Raw genomic sequence first — 20,951 nt, 5'->3', positions numbered from 1 at the left:
CAATAAACCATTCCAAAACTATTTTAATCTTGTCATTAATAACAAGCCAAGCACAACAAAACCGATTTTTTCGTCTCATTGTCCAAAAATACAAGAATGAATCGACATTTTTCAAACTTGGCGCCATGTCGACCCGCTCCACGCACGCGCAGTCAATTATTTTTTTTCTTTTGACGTAAATGACGCATGTAATTCAGTCATCAGCTGAGCGTTGTTGAGTGTGCAATGAAAACGTTGACGCTTTTGTTGTTTCTGTGCCATTATTTCGTAGATAACGGCACAGCGGAACAAGAAAAATATATAAGAACTCTGCATGGCTTTGCCGAGCTTGATGGTAAATCGAGGACGTTGATTTTGAACAATGAAGAAGATATGGTACCACACAGTGTGGTGAAGAGGTCCGTTGGGTCTTCCACCAATGGTAGTTCCATCACTCCGAAGGTAATTACGCCGGTAACTTCGGAAATTGCAAGTTCATAGTTTGTTGTCACGTGGATTTGTTTACCCGGTTAAAAATAGGTTTATTGGCAGAAGAGTTTCATTGTTTTGATGGTTCTAGAAGAGTCGCGAGGCCGTTGGGTGTACAGTTGGCCTTGTGCTACGCTGGCAACCCCTACATTCTATGAAAACCACAATTTACTTTTGTTGTTTTAAAGAAGAGTTTAAATTTTCCGCCGGAATCAGCCAATGGGATGAAGGAACCGGCCCAATTCATGCGCGAAATTCAAAAACCTACAACGTAATTCCCGTGTTTATCAGCACGTAATTGAGCGTGGAACGATAAATCCGTAATAGGACCTCCTGGGAAATGCGGGGGAGTCCCTAGGCAACTCGGCGTCGCACTTTCATCGCCTCGAAATCTATAAATTGATTTTTCACAAACCAATTGGTATAAATTATCTTGACGCGGAGGTCATTCATATAATTGACACCCTCTTATTTACGCCCGTATTACTGGACATCCTGTCATGATAGGGCAATTTAAAGGTGACCATAGCGGAAGCACATTGTGTTCCTACATATAAAATGTTCTCTAAAGTTGCAACGGGGGTTCACAAATGTTATATAACTTTGTAATTTCATAAAAACAAGTCAAGATTGAGTAAATACCTCGTTATCGTTTCATTTAAAATTCTAACGAACAAACAGCGTTTAATCGTACTAAGTTGGACCGAATAAACAATAATTTTTCGTTGTTAATTAATCACGTGATGGCAGTTATTCTTGCTTCTGGAAAATGCGATGACCGAGTTGGTAATAACTTGCACAACGCATTATGATTCATGCAAAGTTTGCAAATTTTAATAATTATTATAAACAGGGAAGTTGATCAATATTTAGTTTAAACCTCGTCATTGTTGTCGAAGAACAAAGTGATGATAAGGTTGATGGACGTCTGTGTTTAGAAAAAATCGGGTCGGTCTTTGTGGTGTTGCCATAATATACGACTGCTATTTTTATCTTCACTTATCAAAGTCTACATAATCGTCGCATGATCTTTGGGTCTGGATCAACCTCACTGGGATCCCACCTCTGACACATCTTTTTTCTTTAGATAACCTACTTGAACGACACCCACAAGCAGCTCATGGTGCACTGGGTGAGCGAAGGCAGCAACGTGATAATTTGCTTGGCGCGCGACCCCACACCAACAGTCGCAACTCTGTTACCACTAGGTCCTTCGGCTGTCTACATCTCCTACAATTACGGCGACTCCTACGAGAACAAAACCGAGCTTTTTAAAACGGCAGATGGTTCGTACGCGACCTTGGAGAAGTTCTACAACCATCCGAAGTACAACACACACGTGAGTTCTTCTTGGTGTCTTACCACTCTCTTACCATCGCTTTTAGTTTGTCTTCGCCGATGTTAAACACAATCTTCTCTACGTTACGACGAACCATGGCCGCGATATTAAGAGAATCGATCTTAACTTCACCCCCAGCGATGTTTCGTTCCACGAAATGCAACCTTCGACTTTCGTGGTGTTGGATAAGAACGACCCTTTGAATAGGTTGTGGGTGACGGAGGATTTCGGCGCGAGTTTCAGATCCGTGCAGAATTTCGTCAAGTCGTTCTATTGGGTGAAGGAGAGCGATTTGAAGCACACTTTGGTGGTGCAGAGGATCGAAGCTAATGGTTACACCGGCATTCTTTACTCGCGCGATCTGTTTTCCAACCGGTCCGTGATGGTGCAGGCCACTGATATCAAAGAGTTCTTCGTGAAAGGCGATTATCTGTTCACCACGAAACTGACGTCGAAAGGAGCCTTGGAGCTCTACGTCTCGTACAAACTGGGGAAGAAAATCAAATGTGTCTTCGACAGTCAATTGGAGTTCAAGAGTTACTTCATTGTTGATGTGACGAACAACAGAGCGCTGGTTGCAGTGAGTCACTCGGACACAACTTCTCATTTGTACGTGTCCGAAAACTTGGACAAGAGCGATGGAGTGGTCAAGTTCACCCTCTCCCTAGAAGACATTCTTTGTTATTTCCCCAACAGCACGTGGCACGATACGTGGATCCAGTAAGTTCCCTGGTGGTAGTTTCAGTGTTGAAACTTCTTTTGCAGTCACGCGTCGGAGGAAGCCTTCGCCGACGTCTACAAAGTGGAGGGTTTGACTGGCATCTACATCGCTTCGCGAGTTCTGACAAAACCCCAAGGAAACAACCTCGGTCCTCAACATCTCGGATCAGTTATAACGTTCGATCACGGCCGCTCCTGGCGCCTCATCAAAGCCCCCGAACACGACATTGAGAACCAACCCAACTCCTGCTCCGTCCAAAACAACTGCTCTTTGCACCTCAGCCAGAAATTCAGCCAGTTGTACCCCGAGACGCGCTCTATCAGCATCTTGTCCAGCAAATCCGCGCCGGGGATTCTCATCGCCACCGGCGTCTTGGGGAAGTCGCTCAAAGGACATTACGGCGTCTATGTTAGTAACGACGCTGGTTTAACGTGGAGGCAAACATTACGCGATTTTTATTTCTTCAACATGGGCGATCATGGGGGTATTTTGGCGGCGGTTAAGTACTTCAGATTGACGGGGGAAACGAGACAGATTTTGTATTCCACGGATGAAGGGGAGAATTGGCAAGCGGCGACTTTCCACGATCAAGGGATTAGATTGTACGGATTGATGACGGAGCCGGGGGAGAATACGACTGTGTTTACGATGTTTGGGTCGCTGCCGCAGGAACATCAGTGGATTATTGTCAAGCTGGATTTGATTAAGGCGTTCAAGTACAATTGCTCCAAAGTAAGTGTGGTTAATTAGGTTAACGCTGCATTGAGGCACAAAGCGGCCATTCAAGGCGCATTGAACATTTTAATCTGTAGGAAACATTTAGTCACGGATATCCTATTTTTTCTTTGACTCAAAACGACATATTTGACAGGATGTACAAAAATAAGTTTAATTATTCTGTTATTTATGTATTTATGGCGTGTTGCAAGATAGGGAAAATATTTCAAGGACGTGTTCGATTTTTCCTTTTGTACGTTCACTGCATTGACGCCAGCACGTTTTTTATTTTTCAACAGCAATAATTTTTTAATGACAGGAATTACATCCTTTTGTTAGAGATAACAGTAAAATCCATTAAAACGGCGGTTCTGTGAGTCATACAAAACCAATAAGCGACCTTGCAAACAATGGAAACCCACGAAAAAAACTCAAGAAAAGTTAATTTTTCCAGGATGATTACAAACTCTGGTCCCCTAGCCAAAGTGACGCTGACCGCAACTACATCCCTTGCATCATGGGGCAGCAGCGCACCTACCAGAGAAGAATGCCGCACGCGAACTGTTACAACGGCGAAGATTTCGATGCGCCCATCTCGATGACGCCGTGCGGGTGCGACGTCCACGACTACGAATGGTAATACTTGTTCACTCCACTCTTCTTGGCTAACTCTGGTTGTAGTGATTTTAGTTTTACGCGTTCGGAGAAGCCTGGGAATTGCGTGAGGAACACGACTGTCATGGGGGATCCTTACAAGGTACCACTGAGTTGCAAACCGGGGAAATTCTACAAGCGCACCAAAGGATATCGGAAGATTCAAGGGGATGTTTGCGTTGGGGGTTTCGAGGATCATTACATGCCGGAGGAAATTCCCTGTCCTTTCGGGGAAGTCGATGACTTCTTGTTGTTCGCGCAAAGAGAGCGCATTAGCCGGTTTAACTTGGTCACGAGGACGTTAGAGGAGCTTCCGGTAAAAAAACTGAAGAATGTCATAGCGATTGATTTCGATCTAAAAAACAATTGTGTGTACTGGGCGGATATCGCCTTAGACACTATTGGACGGCAGTGTCTAAACAGCAGCGAGTCTGAAATTTTGGTTTCAAAGGACTTATCGTCCATTGAAGGAATGGCCTTTGATTGGATCTCCAACAACTTGTACTTCGTCGACGGGATGAGGTCAAAAATTGAACTCATCCGAACCGACGTCAATCACAGTGGAAGAATGAGACGCACTGTCTTAGGTCCCGAACAATTAAAAAAACCCCGCGGAATCGCTCTGCACCCCCGAGCTGGTTACATGTTCTGGACCGATTGGTCCGTGGAAAATCCTTCAGTCAACCGTGCAGACTTGGACGGCCAAAATGTTAAACGCCTCTTCGCGAAACCACAAGTTGAGTGGCCGAACGGCATCACCATCGATTACATCGCCGAACGCATCTACTGGGTTGACGCGCGGTTGGATTACATCGCCAGTAGTGATCTTCATGGTGACTACTTCCACATTATCATCTCGCAGAACGAGGTGGTTTCTCATCCTTTCGCTGTCGCGGTGTTCAAGAACAACATGTATTGGGACGATTGGAAACGCAACGCGATCTTCAGCGCCGACAAAGACGGTTTCCGTGGCGTGGAAGTCCTCCGGAAGAATCTCCCAGGTCTGATGGACTTGAAGGTGTACGCGCACGGTATCCAAGTCGGTACCAACGGCTGCACCAACACCACTTGCTCGTACGTTTGTGTGGGAAAACCGAAGAAACAAAGCAGTTGTTTGTGTCCCGACGGCTTGGAGAATCAAAAGGGAAAATGTTTGTGTCCAGGCCACGTGGAGCCGTTGCCCAACTTTACTTGTCCACTCATCCAGAACACGTGTGCGACGGATTATTTCGCTTGCAGCAACGGTTTCTGCATACCAAAGGGTTGGAAGTGCGATGGTGAAGACGACTGTGGCGATGGTTCGGATGAGGCGCTCTGCGAATCTCAGACTTGTCCACCGAACTACTTCATCTGCGGGGATGGAAAGTGTCTCCCGCATTACTGGAAGTGCGACTTTGAAAACGACTGCGCCGATGGATCGGACGAGAAGAATTGCCCCAGGAAGAACTGCACGGATAATCAATTCACTTGTAACAACGGTCGGTGTGTTCCGAACAAATGGAAGTGTGATGGGGAGAACGACTGTAGAGACGGCTCAGATGAGCAAAACTGCGAAGCCTCTGAAGTTACGGATTGCAAAGGTATGCAGCGTCTTGAAACCACTCGCGGGTAATAAATTTGTTTCAGCTGATGAGTTTAAGTGTCTTACGGGGGCTGTGAAGTGCGTTCCCATTTCATGGCACTGCGACGGCGAGCGCGATTGTCGCGACAGCTCCGATGAGACCAACTGTACAAGTATCAAGTGCTTGGACATCCAGTTTGCGTGTGGGGAACCGCAGAACCGATGCATTGACGCTTCGTGGGTGTGCGATGGGGACAAAGACTGCCCCAATGGGAGGGATGAGGTCAATTGCACCACCACCAAACCCGACAATAGAGACATCACCGATCAGTTTATCCCAAAGGTTTGTATAAAAACGCGAAATTAAGTTTCTAATCGTTTTGGTTACAGAACGGGACCTGCCAGGACTGGATGTTCAAGTGCGGCGACCAAAAATGCATCCCTTACTGGTGGAAATGCGACGGCGCTAACGATTGTGGCGACGGCAGCGACGAACTAGGCTGCCCGAACGTGACAACTTGGACAACCACAACGACAACGGCGCGGCCCTCCGAACAATGCATGACCAACCAGTACCGTTGCGCTAGCGGCGAATGCATCTTCTCCTCCTGGGTGTGCGATGGAATGGAAGATTGCACAGGTGGTGAAGACGAAAAGCAATGCTTCAACGTTATTTCCTGCACGAAAGACCAGTTCAAATGCCGCAGAGACGGGAGTTGCATCCCGAAGAACCTCGTCTGCGACCAAACGGTTGATTGTCCGGACGGCAGCGATGAACAAGAGTGCGATCACAACTTACCCAATGGTCCTGCAACCCCGAGTTGTTCCAAAGGTTACTTCCCTTGTGACGTCGATCGTTGTTATCCTTTAGCGGCGTTGTGCGACGGGAAACAAGACTGCGTCGACGGTTACGATGAGTTTAACTGTACGAAACACTCGAGGATTTATCAGGTTCTGCAAATGGGGATTGACGAACGCGGCATCAACGAGTCGAGTTTGTTGTTGTATTGGTGGATCGCAACTCCTCTGAAGGATCGTCTTGAGTTTTTACCATCGATTAGTAAAACGGGGAGCGGCGAGTGGCGGAATCAGTCGTGGATCGACAGCACCACGTTCTTGTTCGAGGGTTTGGAACCGGGGACTAAGTACAACATGACGATTTATGTCCGTGTGCAGAATACGTCGACGGTTTTCACTCCGGCGAAGTATTTCATTGCGCACACTGCCGAAGGGGTGCCCAGTCCACCCTCCAACATGACGGTGGTGCAGAAGAACGGCTCTTACATCCTTCTGTCGTGGAATCCACCGGCGCACCCCCATGGTCAGATTGTCAATTACGAAATCTGTTGGTCGCCGCCGAATCCCCCAATTAAAATGAAGTTGAGCGGAAACGAAACCAGCTTCTGGTTGCCGGCGAACTTCGTACCTTATGAAACCTACTCCTTCTACGTTGTTGCGCATAATAATAAATACGAAAGCGAAAGATCTGAAGTTGTGACGATGAAGTTTGATGGCGATACGCGGATGTACAACATTAGGAGTCTTAGAGTTGTGAAGAAAACAGAGAACAGTGTTTCTTTGGCGTGGTCGTACAACAAAACAGTTGAAGGGTTCAAAGTTGAGATCATACCAAAGCGCGATTATCCGCGAATTCCACCCCAAACAACCACCGCTAATAATATCACAATTACCAATTTGTCGCCGGAAACTGATTACAAATTCTTCGTCAGCGCGTTTAAGAAGTCGTTCGTTGGTCCAAAAACCCTCATTGAAGAGGTCACCCAAGGCAAAGTCCTTCCCACGGTTACCAACATCGAAGGAAATTTGATCAAGGACGTGGGGACCACAGTGAAGTTGAGTTGGACTCCGGTGAAGGACTTTAGAGATGTCACCTGGACGTACGGAGTCTACTATGGAATTGACGAGGAGGAACTTTATGAAAGTAAGAACGCCGCTATTTTATTCACTTCTTAATTGTGGTTTTCTTAGAGCCTCGATTGAACACGACGAATTCGACGGTGACCATCCCAGATCTGCGCGCCTGTGAATATTACACTTTCAGGGTTGGCGTGGTGGCCCCCTTCGGTTTCGGCCCCCTTTCCAAGAGTTCCAAAGAAGTGGCAACTGGGATTAATAAAAAAGCGCCTCCGAAATACCTAACGGTGAAACAAGGCGAAAATTCATTGAGGATGAAAGTCGAATGGAAGCCTGCATGTCCTTTCACCGACCCCTCCGTGCCTTACGTTGTACGTACCCAAAAAAACAATTTCTTCCCTCTCTAAACAGTTTTTTTCCAGATTCGTGTATACGAGCGGACCCTGCGTAAATTCACGCGCGTGAGAAAAGCCCCCGGGATTCACTTCCACGTCTTTAACATCACGTACGGCGCCGTCTACGACGTGAGCGTGGCGACAACGGACCCCGAGGCGATTTACACCCCCAACGTGACGTATTACGCGCCCCCGATTCTCCCACCGTTCGAAGTGAAGACAGTCATCGAAAGCAACGGGAGCTTCTTCGTGTATTGGCAAGAACGCAACCTCCCCCCAGCTGTCGGGTCCTACAAATACGAAATTCTGGTGTCTCAAGGAAACGCCACGAATGAGACGACAGCCGAAAAGTTCTTGGTCTCCAAACCGCCGTTTATCTACACGAACAACTCGGCGCACATGTACACGTTTTCCGTGCGGATTCTTGCAGATAGTGGGTACAAGTCGTTGCTGTCGGAGCAGATTAGCAAAGCGTTGGAGTTTGCTTCTGCTGATTCGCCCATTTCTAAAACGAGTTTATGGGTGATTTTGCTTCTCACTGGTTTGGCGCTGCTGGTTTTGGTCGCTTTGGGGGTGTTCGTGGTGAAACATCGACGGTTGCAGAATAGTTTTACGAGATTTGCTAATTCGCATTATGATACACGGTCGGGGGCGGCGACGTTCGATGATAACGGGCTGGAGGAAGAGGAGAGTCCGCAGATTACAGGGTTTTCGGACGACGAGCCGCTTGTTATTGCCTAGGCGTTTTATAGTATTGAGATTGAGACTTGATCGCATGGGGGGCATGGCCGATGGTTACCAAATATACAAAGTTTTGCCATTACCACTGTGCTATTTATAGTATTGTCCATTTAACAAGAATTTTTAAACATGTTATGACTATTCCAAATTTATTATATTCAGCTAGTCTTGTGCAACGGTTTGAACATGTGTTTTGACTTTGGTTTGGAAATTATTGTCTCATGCAATTCGATTGTGAAATTTGTGTTTTTATACTTTTTGTACTGTTAGGGTAAGTTTGATTCCTGGTGTGCGAGGTGCTCAAGACACACGTTAAAGTTTCTATTGAGTAGTAATAGATTATTTTTAAGTCAAATTTCTGTGATACCTCTCAGTTAAGTTTTAATATTTTTTCATAAGGGAATTTGACTGTCAATATGTTTGTGCTTTTATGTGTTGAAATAAATCCTTTAAAACGATTTCGTTTCATTTTTGTCATTCGACTTTAAACTTGCGCCTCATTAATGTCACGTGACTTCATCGATTTGGGGATTTTCACGTCCTTCAGTTGACGGGTTGCCAACCCTCGCTGTCAACAGTGTCAGTTTTGTTCGATATTTGCATTTGACGTGTTATTTAAAATTTTCTACTTGTTTATTTACAAACTCCCTGCATTTTAATCTCGTGCGCTACGTAAAGTTCCTCAAGAATCGCGCCACCAACCAAAAAATGCTTTTATTAACTTTTCCTGCATTCTAACCAAACTCCCAGCATGGAATCCACTGGTGAAGATCCAACTTCTTTTGACCCTGAAGAGGTGGCTGATTTTTCCGAAGGGGAGACGCCCCTGCGAGGCCACTTCTACTCGGTTTTTGTCCCTCCAGACGTGCGCCAAAAAGGAACACAACTGGCAAAGTACATCTACAAGGATAAAGTGGAGGCGATGAAAATGGTGAAAAAGACGAAAAAGGCGAGGTTCAAGTACTTTGAGTTTTTCCACGAGGCGTTGAAGTTCGCCAGCGTGGGGATTGTGGAGCTACCGAGACCCGGAGAGCCCATCAATGGGGCTGTTAGGAACGTCTCCATGAACCCGCAGATTGTCAGCGAAAGACTGAGCCCTTTCAAGGGGCCGAAACCTCAGGATTTGGTCAAGTTGAGGAAATGTATCGAGACGGGGGATGTCGAAGGGTTTAGACAGGCGGTTTGGGAGAATCCTCGGTATTTAGTCAGTAGCGGAGACACCCCGTCGATTTTACAGGTATTTATTGTGGAGATCTGAAAAGTAGCATTGACACAGAAGAAAAATTAATTTTGGACGCCAAACCGCGTCCGGGGGCTAAAAATAGACTGAATTTCGGAATTTTTGTCTAGGAATGTGTTTTTCGAGGTTTCTTATCAATGACAAATTAAAATAGGACATTAATTACGCGATTTTCAGCCTAATCGATAATAACTTGTGTTTTAAACACTGTTTTAATTGTATGTAAAGATCGTAAACTTTATGGACTCGTAAACACGTCAATAAGACACGTTTTTATAGCCCATTGAAACGTACAATACAGAAGTTTTTTTCTCAGTCAAATGTTATTTATTTTTTAGGAGGGTTTCCGCTACAACGCGCTCCACGTAGCCGCGAAGGCCAAGAGCGGCATCCTCGCCGAACTCATCCTCAACACGATCTCAGACCCAAAATTCGTTAAACTCCTCTACGGCGACGACCAAAACGAAAACGTGGAGAACAGAATTCAGGTTTTGGTCGATTTGTACCTCAACACTCCCGACAAGGGGTTGAACGAGACTCCGCTGCATTTTGCGTCGAAATTCGGCGCCGTGGAAGTCGTCGAAGTCTTGGTCACCTTCCCCGAATGTGATAAATATTTGAAAAACAAATACGGACAGACGCCAGATATGGTAAGTAAGCTAATAAAATCCCCAGAAACTGACTAGGATGTTTAGATTATTTGTGATCGATGCGACAATAAGGACCAACTGGGCGGTTTAAAGAAGAGAATTGCACTCCTGTTGGAAAACTGTTACTACGTGCCTGTTTTACGAGCAGAAGACAATAGCATGCCGCCGGTGGTCGGGGAGCCCTTCTCTCCTGGGAAGTCTCCGGTGCGTTTCCACTCATTTCCCTATTTTTTTCTTGACTCGTTCTTTACAGGTGGTGAATAAAGACCCGTTGAGCCCTCGTTTGGAAATCCACGCTTTCGCAGGCCCCATGAACAAAGAAGGGGCTGAACAATTCCGCAAAGTCTGGAAGACGCCACCCCGAACTAGCACTCCAATAAAAAGAAAATTTGACGACTCCCTGGACTCGGTTTTCGCGCTTCGTTACACCGACCCCTCGAAGGGGTTGGAGCGCTTGGGGCAAAAACTCGCGACTAAATACGACATCAATTGGAAGGAGTACTGGTCGTTTTTAGACAGCTTCATCGATATTACCTCAAGTGAAGGTTTAGTTTTACTCGAAAATTATTTATCCTCCAGAGTCGCCACAGTGGAGAGGTCCGGTTTTACCTCCCACGGCTCTCCGGAGGAATCGAAACGATCGGTGAGTACCATCGCGGATCTCTGCGCACATATGCAGAATTGTCATCTTAACGACAGTGAAGAATACGAGAACTTCAATGCGTTTTTATGCGTGGAGAAGGCGTGCAACGTGTTCGCCAACCGCATCGCGAGCGAGATTTATCACCGAGTCCTAGAGGACTTCCATATCCAAGTGACTCTGCTAGTTTTACAGGTGGAACAAGTGGAATCGTTGGTTTTAAGTTATATGAACGACTATAGATTTAACAAAGTCAATTTCTCTCAACTTCATCCGCGTCTTGGGATGCTCACCAGTCAAAAAATGTGTTATTTTATCGACAAAACCTACAGAGGTGACTATATTAAAAACATGAACGCGTTCGTGACGGAGTGTATACGCGCGTTCGATTGTTTCTCCTCCGACGACGAAGGGAATTACCCTAAAGACAACAAGCCGACATCGTCCAAAAAGCAACTGATTTGTTTAATGCAGAATATTCTAAACAATTTCAACCAGGAGTCGGAACCGCGGCTGGAATTGGACGAGGAGCAGCTCTGCCGCGACGCGTGGTACCGAACGAAAGAGTGCAGTTGTGTCTTTCATTTCAAAAAAACCCGGAAGACTCTGGGGCTGAGTCGCAACAACAGCTCCAAGCACTCCTTCAAAGGCAGCAAAGTCAAACGTTTCCTTTTCAGCGATCGAGAAAACAAGATTGGTAAGTCGCCGGAGTGTCATCCCTCCTCTAATTGCTCCTCAGTGACAGATAATGTGATAGAAGATTCCTCTTCCGACGAAGAATTCTTCACCCCGCCCTCCAGTCCCAGTCTGCTGTGTGATTCCGACAACGAAGACGCCTTTAGCGACGTCCAACTCCTTTCAGAGGTGTTTATAGAAGACACGAGTCCGACGAAGACGGATTACGCGGTTTTTAAAGCTTTAAAATTTGCCGATTGCCAAATCACTCCAAGGAAATACCCGAATATTTACCGGTGGTACCACAACGTGGGACTTTATTCCGACGCCGATCGAGAAAGGTAAATTGGACGCGTGGTAAATACCGTTGGTGATGACTCGTTTTAGTTGGCCTCGTCCAAAGACCAAATCGCAGCAGATGAACTCCACACCGCCTCGCCACGCAAGCTCCAAAATCTCGTGCAACTCGCCTTCTTCCAGTTCGTGGCTTCGGATAACCGGAGCTAATTCGCCGCGAGCGAGTCTTCTAAACAAACTAAACTTGTAAGTCTCGGTTTTAGCGTCTTTTAATTTTTAAGACACGTGTGCAGGTTGTGCCTAAACTAACATTGAGTGTCAATTTACAGAATTATGTATTATATTTTGTACAAACTTTCTATTTTGTTAATAATTGTTTCACGTGAGTGACATAAAGCTATTTTGTAACAAAATCCTTAACTTTTAATGTCCTGAACTTGGCCTCAAGTTCCTCACTCTCGCGTTCGAGTTGTTGCAGCTTTGAACGAACCTGCTGGAGAATCTCGCCGGTGATGTTCTCAGAGGTGTCGTCGCTGGAGACTGCAAGATCCTCTGGAAATTCTAATTAACACAAAGAACTAAGAAGCGGACTCACCTTGATGAAGATTGATTTGACTGGAGCGCAAAAGACACGTGTTGAGAAACTCAATGTTAAGTTTCGAGTTCTGCAAGTCCTTCATTAGCGAAGTGATCTTCGTGGATAACTGATTGATTTCCGCGGTTTTCTCTTTGTTTTCCTCTTCTAGTTTCCGAATTTCGTTCCGAAGCTCTTCGTTCGTTCCTAAGATGCTTTGACACGACTCCGCGCAATGCTTCAATGAGCAAGTTTCCTTACTGATGGTCTTCTCAAGACTTCGCTGCAGTTTCGCCACTTCATCGAGTTTCTTCCTCATTTCGCTCTCCTTCAAGTTTATATTTTGTTCCTTTTGGAGAGAATGCCTGAGGCGCTTTTGTGTCTCCTTCAGCTCATCCTTGAGTTTCTTATTCTCGCGTCTCTGCGACATTTGTTCGTCCACGATAACTTTCAGTTGGTTGTTTCTGTCCGTCAACACAACCTGCAGGTCTTCCAGTCGTTGCCTTTCCAGTGGTATTTTCCGGGACAAGTGATCCTCGACTTTGCGTTTTATAGTGTCGATCATCGTTGGAGGCACTCGTAACGCTTTCAACACGTTCTGCAGGTAGTCGTCGTCGGTTTCAGGTGGCAACTCCTCCATGACCACTCCTTTGGAGTTCACCAAACAACTCAACAAAGAATCTCCGTTTCTAAAGTACGACGAGGCGATTCTTAGACTCTCTGCGCTGCCTTTTGATATGCCAATCAGCTCCAACACGTTGATAACACTCTCTTGGTCGAACCGCCACGTTTCATTCGAATGTGCTTCAAATAAGGAAAACGGAAGTTGATTTGCCACTGTTGGAACTTCGGTGCTAAACACTGACAGGGTGTAGTGATAGCGTTCGCGAAGTAAATGTTCCGCAATTATCAGACTAAAAGCTTGTTTAGATAGCGAGAAATTGCTGCGAGGCTCAACTTTACCAACTGTGGTGTTCCTGAGTTCGTTGATCATAAGCACGCGGAGATACGAGCGCAAGTCTGCCACCAAACCTTTCTCTTCAAACCATGTGTAAAGGAGTCGTTGGAACTCTTTGGAGGTCATCTGGGACCTGGGGGTCTCCCCCAGCGCCGGGAGAATGTTTCTGATGTCTTTTTCGGCTTGCATTTTGGGAAAAAAAGTGACAACTGTTGGTGTTTGATTGTTACGTTGCCATGGCAACGGGGTTTAAACCGGGGGAAGCCACCAATTAGCGGGCTTGTTACGTGTGGTTGTCAAGGTAACAGATGTTGGAAAAAGGTGGGAATTTTCAATTTTTTCTTCGTTGTATAAAATTCTGTATTTTTATATAAAAGTACAAAGATTTACTTGCGTTAACATTCAATATAATAAATTATGAGTATTTTGTACTTAACGGACGGAGTCGTAACAATATATTATTTAGAATTTGCGAAATAACAACCCATCAGACCACCCCAAAGTGCACGACTTTGATTTTCGGTTGGGTGTCTGCCTCCACCCCCTCGTTCTTCCTCATGGGGGTAAAATCCTTCAAGTAGTCTTCATTGGGATGACACAGCGGCAAACTGTCTGCCAACTCCTTTTGTGGGTCTGTTAAATGCGGCGGGGGCGGCGGCCTCACCGGTCGTTTGATCTCCGGGACTATGAACGCCGTCACGGTGTCCGAAAACTTAACTTTCGCTTGTGGTTTACGCACCGCCCCCGTTGACGGCAGAGGGGGTGGTGGAATCGCCGGTTTAATCGGACTGAAGGAGTTCTTACAATTCAAAGCATTCGAACTTTTGAAGGGAATCCCGAGATTCGGCAGTGGCGGCGCAAAGGGCAACGGAGGCGGCTGCACACTCCCCCGGAAATTCCCCGCGACGAAATCCGGCGGTACTTGAGGTGCGCGAACGAAAGTAGCTCGCGGCGCGTAATTGAGATTGGGCACTGGAGGAGTTAAGTTCTTGTAAGTCTTCGGTTGAGCTTGGTTGAAGTTGGTAGTGAGGAAGTTTTCCTGAGAGTTGGGCACGTCGTTTTCGTCGGTGCTCTCCGATCCCGAGCACTGAGAGCAAGAGGAGCGCGAGCAATTAGAGGCCTCACTGGAGCACCGGCTTAAAAGCGCCGAAGCTTGAGCTCTGGCCGCAGCGGCCATTTCCGTTTCGCCGATTTTTACTGCGACGTAGTGCAAGTCCATGAAGAGGTCGTGGTGGCCTAAATCCACAGCTAAGAGAAACGCGGTTTCGAACATTTCCGCTCTGACTAATTGGTGGAAGAAGCGGCGAGTGAGAGAGAAGACTTGGGAGAAGAAGCGGTTGCGGATTTCGGTGCTGATGGGGACTGGGGGGCTGTGGAAGCTGCCTAAAGCGTCTTGGAGGAACTTCGCGGTTTCTTCGGTCATCGGTTGGGATAACAAATATGAGCCGATTTTCTGTAGGATGTGGAAACTTTCTTCGTTGAAGTCCCAACTCAACAGCAGTCTTATAGCTTTGTCGATTTTCTCCATTTTTAGGTATCTTTGCGCGAGGGATTTAAAAGTGAGAGATCTGTCGATGTGAGAAATGAGGAGCATGGGGCCTTGTTCCAGAGCCAAAACCAGATCTTTGGGGCCCCAACTCAGCGAACTTATCGTAAACTGAGTGTTGAAATATCCAGACAAGTCAATTAAAGCTGTTGGTGTGCAGTCTTCCCCCATCATTTGCGTCTTGACACTATTGAGAGCTGTATCAAAGTATTGTAACTGTCCACGTTCGTTCAAAACAACCGCGACAGCCCCCGAAGGGTGCCAACGTGCAAACTTCGGTATAAACAACCCCTTGACTGTCCTCGTGGAGCCCCGATTTCGATCCAGCAAAGCCAGAGACCCATCAATACACCCAATAAGCAATCGATCTTCCTTTTCGCTAAGCGCGCAACAACTAACTTGCGTCTGCAATGGGACCGAAATCACCGACATCCTTTTCAGATTGGACCCCACCAACTCCAAGTTACTGACTTCTACAGAAACAGACCCGCGAAGAGTCACTTTCTGTTCAATTAGAATTAACGTGCGGCGAGTGCTCCTGCTGACAACCACGTCAATGGGGTCTCCGTCTGTCTTCTTGTACGCTAGAAGCTCTGGCCCTCTTGAACCCACCCAATAGAGGTGTAAATTAGCTCTTTGGTAGTCTTTCCCGAGGGGGCTCCAGGGCTGTGGGTGCTCCGCCTCGCATTTACCCCAAACCGCCAACCAATCGCTGTGGAAGTTGAGGTGGCGGCGAGGGCCGCCTTCTACGATCCACCCGTCTTTCCATTGACCTCCATACCCGAGAACGTGGCCGTCGTTGCAGATGCAGATGATTTGTTGGCCGAGAATTATGCCGTCGCAGAGGATGTTGACTTGGAGCTTCGCCGCGAGTTGTTTTTCAAACGTTATGTTGAGAAGATCTCCGGTTTTTATGTTAATTGTTAGGTTGACGAGGACGCCAGTTGATAGAAGAAGTTGCAACTGGTTGTCGGACCACAGAAAACTAACAATTTTATTGTGGAGAAGGTACTCTTCCAGTTCTCTCAAACGGTCTCGCAGTCTTTGGGGGCGCTTGTTGGGTAAATGCCAAACGATGTCGCGGTCCTCGCAGTATTTTTTTTTGCCGTGGTAGCACAGAGAATCGTTTGAGTCTTTCTTCGAGTAATATCTAGAAATGGGGCGTTAAGTAAAAGAAAAAGAGTTAATTCCATACTTAAAAGAGCCAAAATCTGCGTGTTTGACGATGACATCTTCTTGCGTGCTCCAGAAATGAATCTCACTAAGAAGGGCTATCATGTTGCGAAACTGATTCGAATTATTAACTGATCATTTTAGTTTGAGCTCCATTTTCTGACTATTTGCTCTGATACTTGGGAAAATTAAAAATTGCAGCAGGTCACTGTCACGTCAGGGAATTTTGTTTTTTGTAGCACGTCAAAAACACGTCAAATGTGCCTAGAGCTAACTTCACACAAAAACTTCTGGTTGGAAACTTGACTAATTTTGCTTAATTTTTGCCATATTCGTAGATAAATAATACATTGTAAATTTAAATAAACTTAAAATTAAAGTATTGATTTCTTAGTAATAAATAAGTGAGCGGATATAAACCAAAAAAATTCAAACCAAAGGTTAGCCCTCTGGTGAGAGAACGCGTGAACTAACAACTTCGGCATTATTCCGCTAGGTGGCCAAATCCATAAAATTTTTCTAAGGTCACTAGATGAAAATTTCTCTTTTATAATCGAAAAAACTTCTTTAAGGTTACTAGATTAAAAAATTCTCTTTTCTAATCTAGTGACCTTAAAAAAGTTTTTCGATTAAAGCCACCTAGCGGAATAATGCCGAAGTTGTTAGTTCACAGGTTCTCTCACCAGAGGCTAAACTTTTGGTTTGAAACTTGACTAACCGTTTTCAAACTTAAATAAAGAATCTGAAGAAATAATTGAACTCTGACTAGATTTGAATCCCAACTAAAAAATCGAATACAATAAAATTATCAATTTATTAGTTAAAATATAAAATTCTATCACAATATAAAAATATAGCTACTGGGCAATTGCCTCTTATGCCACCAAACTACAATCTAAAAGTGACTAGCTGGCAACTTAATACAAACTTACATATCCTAACAGTAATACATCAAAAATACGAATCAAACGACACACATTCCAAGTCTTTGGTCGTAAATAAATAAAAAAAGTCAAACTCTCAACGTTTGTTCAATTTGAACCATAAAGTGAGATAAGTAGCAGCGTGCATCAAGCACCAAATCACTACAATAACAGAGATGTTAGACACCAAGTCCACATCCATAATATCCATTTCTTTTAAGAAGTTTTTAGGATCCGAATAGTGACAATAAATTGCTTCTTCTGGACAATACAACTCCTGCCTGTTGAGACCATAAATCGAATAGACAATCCCTTGGAAACCAGCCCTGTAATAACTAGCGTGGAACAGCCACCGGAAGTAGAATGGCGTGTCGAAGAACCGGATACAAAACCCGAAGACTGAGAAGAGACACGCGATGACAGGACCTAGGAAAACCGCCACTTTGATGGGAGTGGTGGCTCCGATGAAGTAGCCCCAAGACTGCGCGCACAGGGTTGATAAAGTACAGAAGAGGACGAAAAGATAAAGGCGGAAATCCACAGGTTGGTCGGTCAACCAGTAGCTGATTGCGATGTAAGTCCAGGTGCAGATTACCTGAAATCCAACAGTGAGAGTCTCTGGGGGTGGTAAAAAAAAGGAAAAATTTCCCAAAATTGGTTTTTCAAATTTCGAAGCGGTTTTTTTTAAATAAAGATTTAGTGGTCTGAAAAACTGCGTCCAAATATTATTTTGAAATTATCAGTTTTGATGAAGTTATGAAGATTCAAACTTTTTTGCGGCGAATCAGAAAAATGCATTTTTCTTGCAAACTACAAAAGATGAAAAAACGACTTTTTTAGGCGACTTAAACTAAAAATGAAATTTTTAGGCCTTAAAAGCGGCCTAAAAGTGAGTCTTTTCTGGCCGCAAACATTTTCGGCCGATCTATGGTGGCGCCATCTATCCATAGTTTTAATTATTTGGGTAAAATCAAATCGACAAACTGCTATAAAGTGCAATAAAGACGTGTTGAATTATTGAAAATGAACATGGATAGCAGTGCTACTGCAACGACATCTAAGAGCACACATCAAACCCAATTCATACAAATTGTGAAGTTACACATGCCGAAACTGCGAATGTAAATAAAAAAAAATATGAACTTTTCGAAAGGATTCATAAATATTTCCAATTATTCAGTTGTTATAAATGATTAAATTAATAAATCATAAGTAAAAATTAATTGACTAGTAAATTTAATGATGTCGCCTAAAAAATCTTGTGTGTATCACGGCCAAAAAGTGCCATTTTGCCCTCGCCTTCTTCCTAAAAAAAGGCTCGGCCAAAAAAGAAACACTTTTTGGCCTTGGTACACAAATAACTATTACTGACGTATTCACGATAGACACATCTATAAAATAAGTAATTAAGTAAATTAAATTAAACAATAAAACAATTGTTTTTCTGAAAAAAAGCATTTTAAAAAGAAAAAATAAAAACTTTTTGGAGCAAATTGGAGATTTGTTGGCGCCATCGTCTTTCTTGCGTCTTTCTACATAAGAATCAAGTCTTATCTCAATTTAGAAAAAATTAATTTTTCGAACCTTTGGACTTAATTTGTCCAAATCTAATTCCGTAGATATCTCGCCTACTTTTAGAGTAAATTGGAGTTTGATGGCATCATTTTACGCAGAATTTCACGAGAAATACAAAAATCGGCCCACAAATAAGCGAGTTATGACCAGTTAAATTTTTGGATTTTTGATTTTCTCCAAATATTTAAACCCCGATATCTTCGAAACTAAAAGAGATAAATTGAAACGGTTTGCGCCATCGTCTTTCTTGCGTCTTTCGACATTATTAATCAAGTCTTATCTTGATTTTGAAAAATTTTAAAAAATATTTTTTTTTGAACAAAGGACCTAATTTGTCCAAATCTAATCTAATGACTTTTACTTTCGTAAATGGATGTACGAAAACATCAACCATCTACCTATGTAGAATACGTCACTTTTATATGAAGTTGTAGAAAAATGACATTTAGAATAGATAAGAAATTAACTATTGTCGAGACTGTTGATGAAAGTTCGTAGAAAAAATAGTGTACATAACTCGTCGGAAAGTGTCTTTCTTGCACTCGTGTAATATCTGCAACTGGCTGGCGCCTCGTGCATCTACTTTCACACTTGTGCGAAATGGCTCACTTTCCGCACTTGTTATGTAAACATCTATTGGTTGGTCCGGTTGGGAAATTTTTACTGAACAAACTTACTTGGAATGGGATTTCGATCAGTATCACAGACAGTAGATAAGGGGTGAGTTTGTACCACCTATTGAAGTGTTCCCGCGTCAATATCTTCATTTCTAGAGGGACTATTTCTCAATAGAAAAAATCTTTTGATAACAATTCAACTTACATGATATAGTAACGGACATCTTCCCGGTGTAAACTATCAAAAGTAACGAACCGTAAAGATAAACATAATTAGCTAAAATAGTGTTGGCGCTTGATCCAACGTCCTTGTAGAGATACCCGAAGATGAGTCCAATCGCCACGTGCGCAAGTAACCGATTGATAAAGTAAATCTGTAAGAGCGTGGTGAGAATTGGCCAGATAAATTTAAATTATCTTACGTAACCCCTTTTTGTCGTTAACAAATTCCGTTTGTATAACAACAAAAACTGCATTACGACGGCTGCAGGCAGTGGTGATTTCTCGTAGGACGCCTTGTCTTCCGCTTCTTTCTCCTCGACCATGCAAGACATTGACTCCTTCTCTGTTAAAAACAAACCTTTGATAAGCAGCCATTGAACTTGATAACTCATCTCCAAAATAATCTAAATTTTCTTTAGAAACTTCGTCCCAAACTGACCTTTTGTGCTTTCACTGATTGTGTTGAACCGCTTTACTTTCGCCGCCTCGGCCAGGACGTTCATGTCGGTTTCGTGTTCGCCGATCGCAACTTCCATTACTGGAATCAAAAGGAATGAGATCTCGCTCGAGGTGGTGTTAAAGAGCTTACAGAAGTCTGCCGGGTTGTGGTAAGGTGGACACGTTAGACCAAGATTAGAAAGGTGTGGAACAAGGTCCTTGATACTACCGTCGTAAATGCAGCGGCCATTGGAGAGAGCGTAGAGTTTGTCGAACATTTCGAAAATTAGAGCGGAAGGTTGGTGGACTGTGCAGATTATTGTTCTTCCTTGTTGGGCCAGGCGCTTGAGGAGGTAGATGCATTGGGTGCAGGAAGCGCTGTCCAAACCGCTGCAAAATTGAGCATTTTTAACAAGAGATATCAACATTGCCAGGCTGATTGTTTATCGAAAACATGTTTTCGTGTACGGAGACTTCGTAAATACTATTTTATAAAAATTCGTTTAGTCGACATAACAAATATTGGAACGAGAGAAAACACGCGTCATCTTTCTGTCGATTTTTTTTTATTCGGTTTAAAAGGAAATAATCTATTAATCAACTTTGACATTAAATTGAAAATATTTCAATATAGTTGGTTGGTTTTGTTGCAATGTTCCTCAAGGTCATAAATCTTAAAATTTCCATCGTGTAATTCGTTCCTGTTGTAATCTCATGTCAAAATTAAGAAATGTCAAACTCTGGGAGGAAATAATGCCAACCTTGTCATCTTGAAATTTCGAGAGCTAATTCAACAAGATTCCAACTTTAGATGAAAAAATACTGTCAAATTCTTGGGGAAAATAATGTCAATCTTGCCATCTTGAAATTTCCAGAGTTAATTGATCAAGATTCAATTTTAAGTAAAAAAATACTGTAAAATTCTTGAAAAAAGTAATGCCAACTTCATATT

General features: G+C 44.0%; 5 protein-coding genes across 7 annotated transcripts in view; 2 read left to right on the top strand and 3 right to left on the bottom strand.

Annotated features, from left to right (window-relative positions):
* Positions 1 to 180: 180 nt before the first annotated feature.
* LOC148166561 (sortilin-related receptor-like) lies at positions 181 to 8,570 on the top strand. The gene is made up of 10 exons (XM_088049338.1): positions 181 to 441; positions 1,556 to 1,807; positions 1,854 to 2,527; positions 2,573 to 3,260; positions 3,700 to 3,881; positions 3,927 to 5,479; positions 5,526 to 5,803; positions 5,851 to 7,402; positions 7,450 to 7,706; positions 7,758 to 8,570. Exons 1-10 carry the CDS (start codon positions 226 to 228, stop codon positions 8,469 to 8,471), a joined length of 6,366 nt encoding a protein of 2,121 aa, XP_087905464.1. The 5' UTR covers positions 181 to 225; the 3' UTR covers positions 8,472 to 8,570.
* A 452-nt stretch (positions 8,571 to 9,022) lies between these two features.
* LOC148166560 (ankyrin repeat and LEM domain-containing protein 2 homolog) lies at positions 9,023 to 12,386 on the top strand. Of its 2 annotated transcripts, XM_088048724.1 has the most exons (6): positions 9,023 to 9,708; positions 10,050 to 10,361; positions 10,407 to 10,565; positions 10,615 to 11,698; positions 11,741 to 12,017; positions 12,064 to 12,386. In XM_088048724.1, the coding sequence occupies exons 1-6, from the start codon at positions 9,223 to 9,225 to the stop codon at positions 12,221 to 12,223; spliced, it is 2,478 nt and encodes an 825-aa protein (XP_087904850.1). In that variant the 5' UTR covers positions 9,023 to 9,222; the 3' UTR covers positions 12,224 to 12,386. The 2 variants fall into 2 exon arrangements, with proteins under 2 accessions (XP_087904850.1, XP_087904849.1); XM_088048723.1 differs by having other exon boundaries at positions 9,223 to 9,708; positions 10,615 to 12,017.
* On the bottom strand, positions 12,296 to 13,711 carry LOC148166559 (uncharacterized). Its single transcript, XM_088048726.1, has 2 exons — positions 12,569 to 13,711; positions 12,296 to 12,525 (listed from the first exon to the last, which is right to left on the bottom strand). The coding sequence occupies exons 1-2, from the start codon at positions 13,692 to 13,694 to the stop codon at positions 12,371 to 12,373; spliced, it is 1,281 nt and encodes a 426-aa protein (XP_087904852.1). The 5' UTR covers positions 13,695 to 13,711; the 3' UTR covers positions 12,296 to 12,370.
* A 281-nt stretch (positions 13,712 to 13,992) lies between these two features.
* LOC148166558 (WD repeat-containing and planar cell polarity effector protein fritz-like) lies at positions 13,993 to 16,554 on the bottom strand. Its single transcript, XM_088048725.1, has 2 exons — positions 16,247 to 16,554; positions 13,993 to 16,201 (listed from the first exon to the last, which is right to left on the bottom strand). Exons 1-2 carry the CDS (start codon positions 16,327 to 16,329, stop codon positions 13,993 to 13,995), a joined length of 2,292 nt encoding a protein of 763 aa, XP_087904851.1. The 5' UTR covers positions 16,330 to 16,554.
* A 465-nt stretch (positions 16,555 to 17,019) lies between these two features.
* LOC148166555 (ATP-binding cassette sub-family G member 1-like) overlaps positions 17,020 to 20,951 on the bottom strand; it is a 42,478-nt gene continuing 38,546 nt past the window's right edge. For both annotated transcript variants that reach the window (XM_088049372.1, XM_088049373.1), the window contains exons 6-11: positions 20,151 to 20,389; positions 20,001 to 20,099; positions 19,762 to 19,904; positions 19,545 to 19,713; positions 19,400 to 19,500; positions 17,020 to 17,742 (exon numbers count right to left, since the gene is read on the bottom strand). In XM_088049372.1, coding sequence (XP_087905498.1) covers positions 17,245 to 17,742; positions 19,400 to 19,500; positions 19,545 to 19,713; positions 19,762 to 19,904; positions 20,001 to 20,099; positions 20,151 to 20,389 — 1,249 coding nt within the window. In that variant the 3' untranslated portion in view covers positions 17,020 to 17,244. The remainder of the gene's footprint in view (positions 17,743 to 19,399; positions 19,501 to 19,544; positions 19,714 to 19,761; positions 19,905 to 20,000; positions 20,100 to 20,150; positions 20,390 to 20,951) is intronic.

The sequence above is a fragment of the Gnatocerus cornutus genome, unplaced genomic scaffold (assembly GCF_029298725.1).
Source record: "Gnatocerus cornutus isolate USDA-ARS CGAHR unplaced genomic scaffold, icGnaCorn1.1 ctg00000023.1, whole genome shotgun sequence".
Lineage (NCBI taxonomy): Eukaryota > Metazoa > Arthropoda > Insecta > Coleoptera > Tenebrionidae > Gnatocerus > Gnatocerus cornutus.
The sequence above is the reverse complement of the archived record's forward strand: the minus strand, read 5'-3'. Positions and strand labels throughout refer to the sequence as shown.

Excerpts from the sequence above, each read along its gene's own strand:
- LOC148166560 (XM_088048723.1), top strand. The coding sequence starts at position 9,223 with ATGGAATCCACTGGTGAAGATCCAACTTCTTTTGACCCTGAAGAGGTG. Across the intron at positions 9,709-10,049 it reads ACACCCCGTCGATTTTACAG|GAGGGTTTCCGCTACAACGC; the intron begins GTATTTATTGTG and ends TTTATTTTTTAG. Across the intron at positions 10,566-10,614 it reads TCTCTCCTGGGAAGTCTCCG|GTGGTGAATAAAGACCCGTT; the intron begins GTGCGTTTCCAC and ends CGTTCTTTACAG.
- LOC148166559 (XM_088048726.1), bottom strand. The coding sequence starts at position 13,694 with ATGCAAGCCGAAAAAGACATCAGAAACATTCTCCCGGCGCTGGGGGAG. Across the intron at positions 12,526-12,568 it reads TCAAATCAATCTTCATCAAG|AGGATCTTGCAGTCTCCAGC; the intron begins GTGAGTCCGCTT and ends TAGAATTTCCAG.
- LOC148166558 (XM_088048725.1), bottom strand. The coding sequence starts at position 16,329 with ATGATAGCCCTTCTTAGTGAGATTCATTTCTGGAGCACGCAAGAAGAT. Across the intron at positions 16,202-16,246 it reads GCAGATTTTGGCTCTTTTAA|ATATTACTCGAAGAAAGACT; the intron begins GTATGGAATTAA and ends CCCCATTTCTAG.
- LOC148166561 (XM_088049338.1), top strand. The coding sequence starts at position 226 with ATGAAAACGTTGACGCTTTTGTTGTTTCTGTGCCATTATTTCGTAGAT. Across the intron at positions 442-1,555 it reads GTAGTTCCATCACTCCGAAG|ATAACCTACTTGAACGACAC; the intron begins GTAATTACGCCG and ends TTTTTTCTTTAG. Across the intron at positions 3,882-3,926 it reads GACGTCCACGACTACGAATG|TGATTTTAGTTTTACGCGTT; the intron begins GTAATACTTGTT and ends CTCTGGTTGTAG.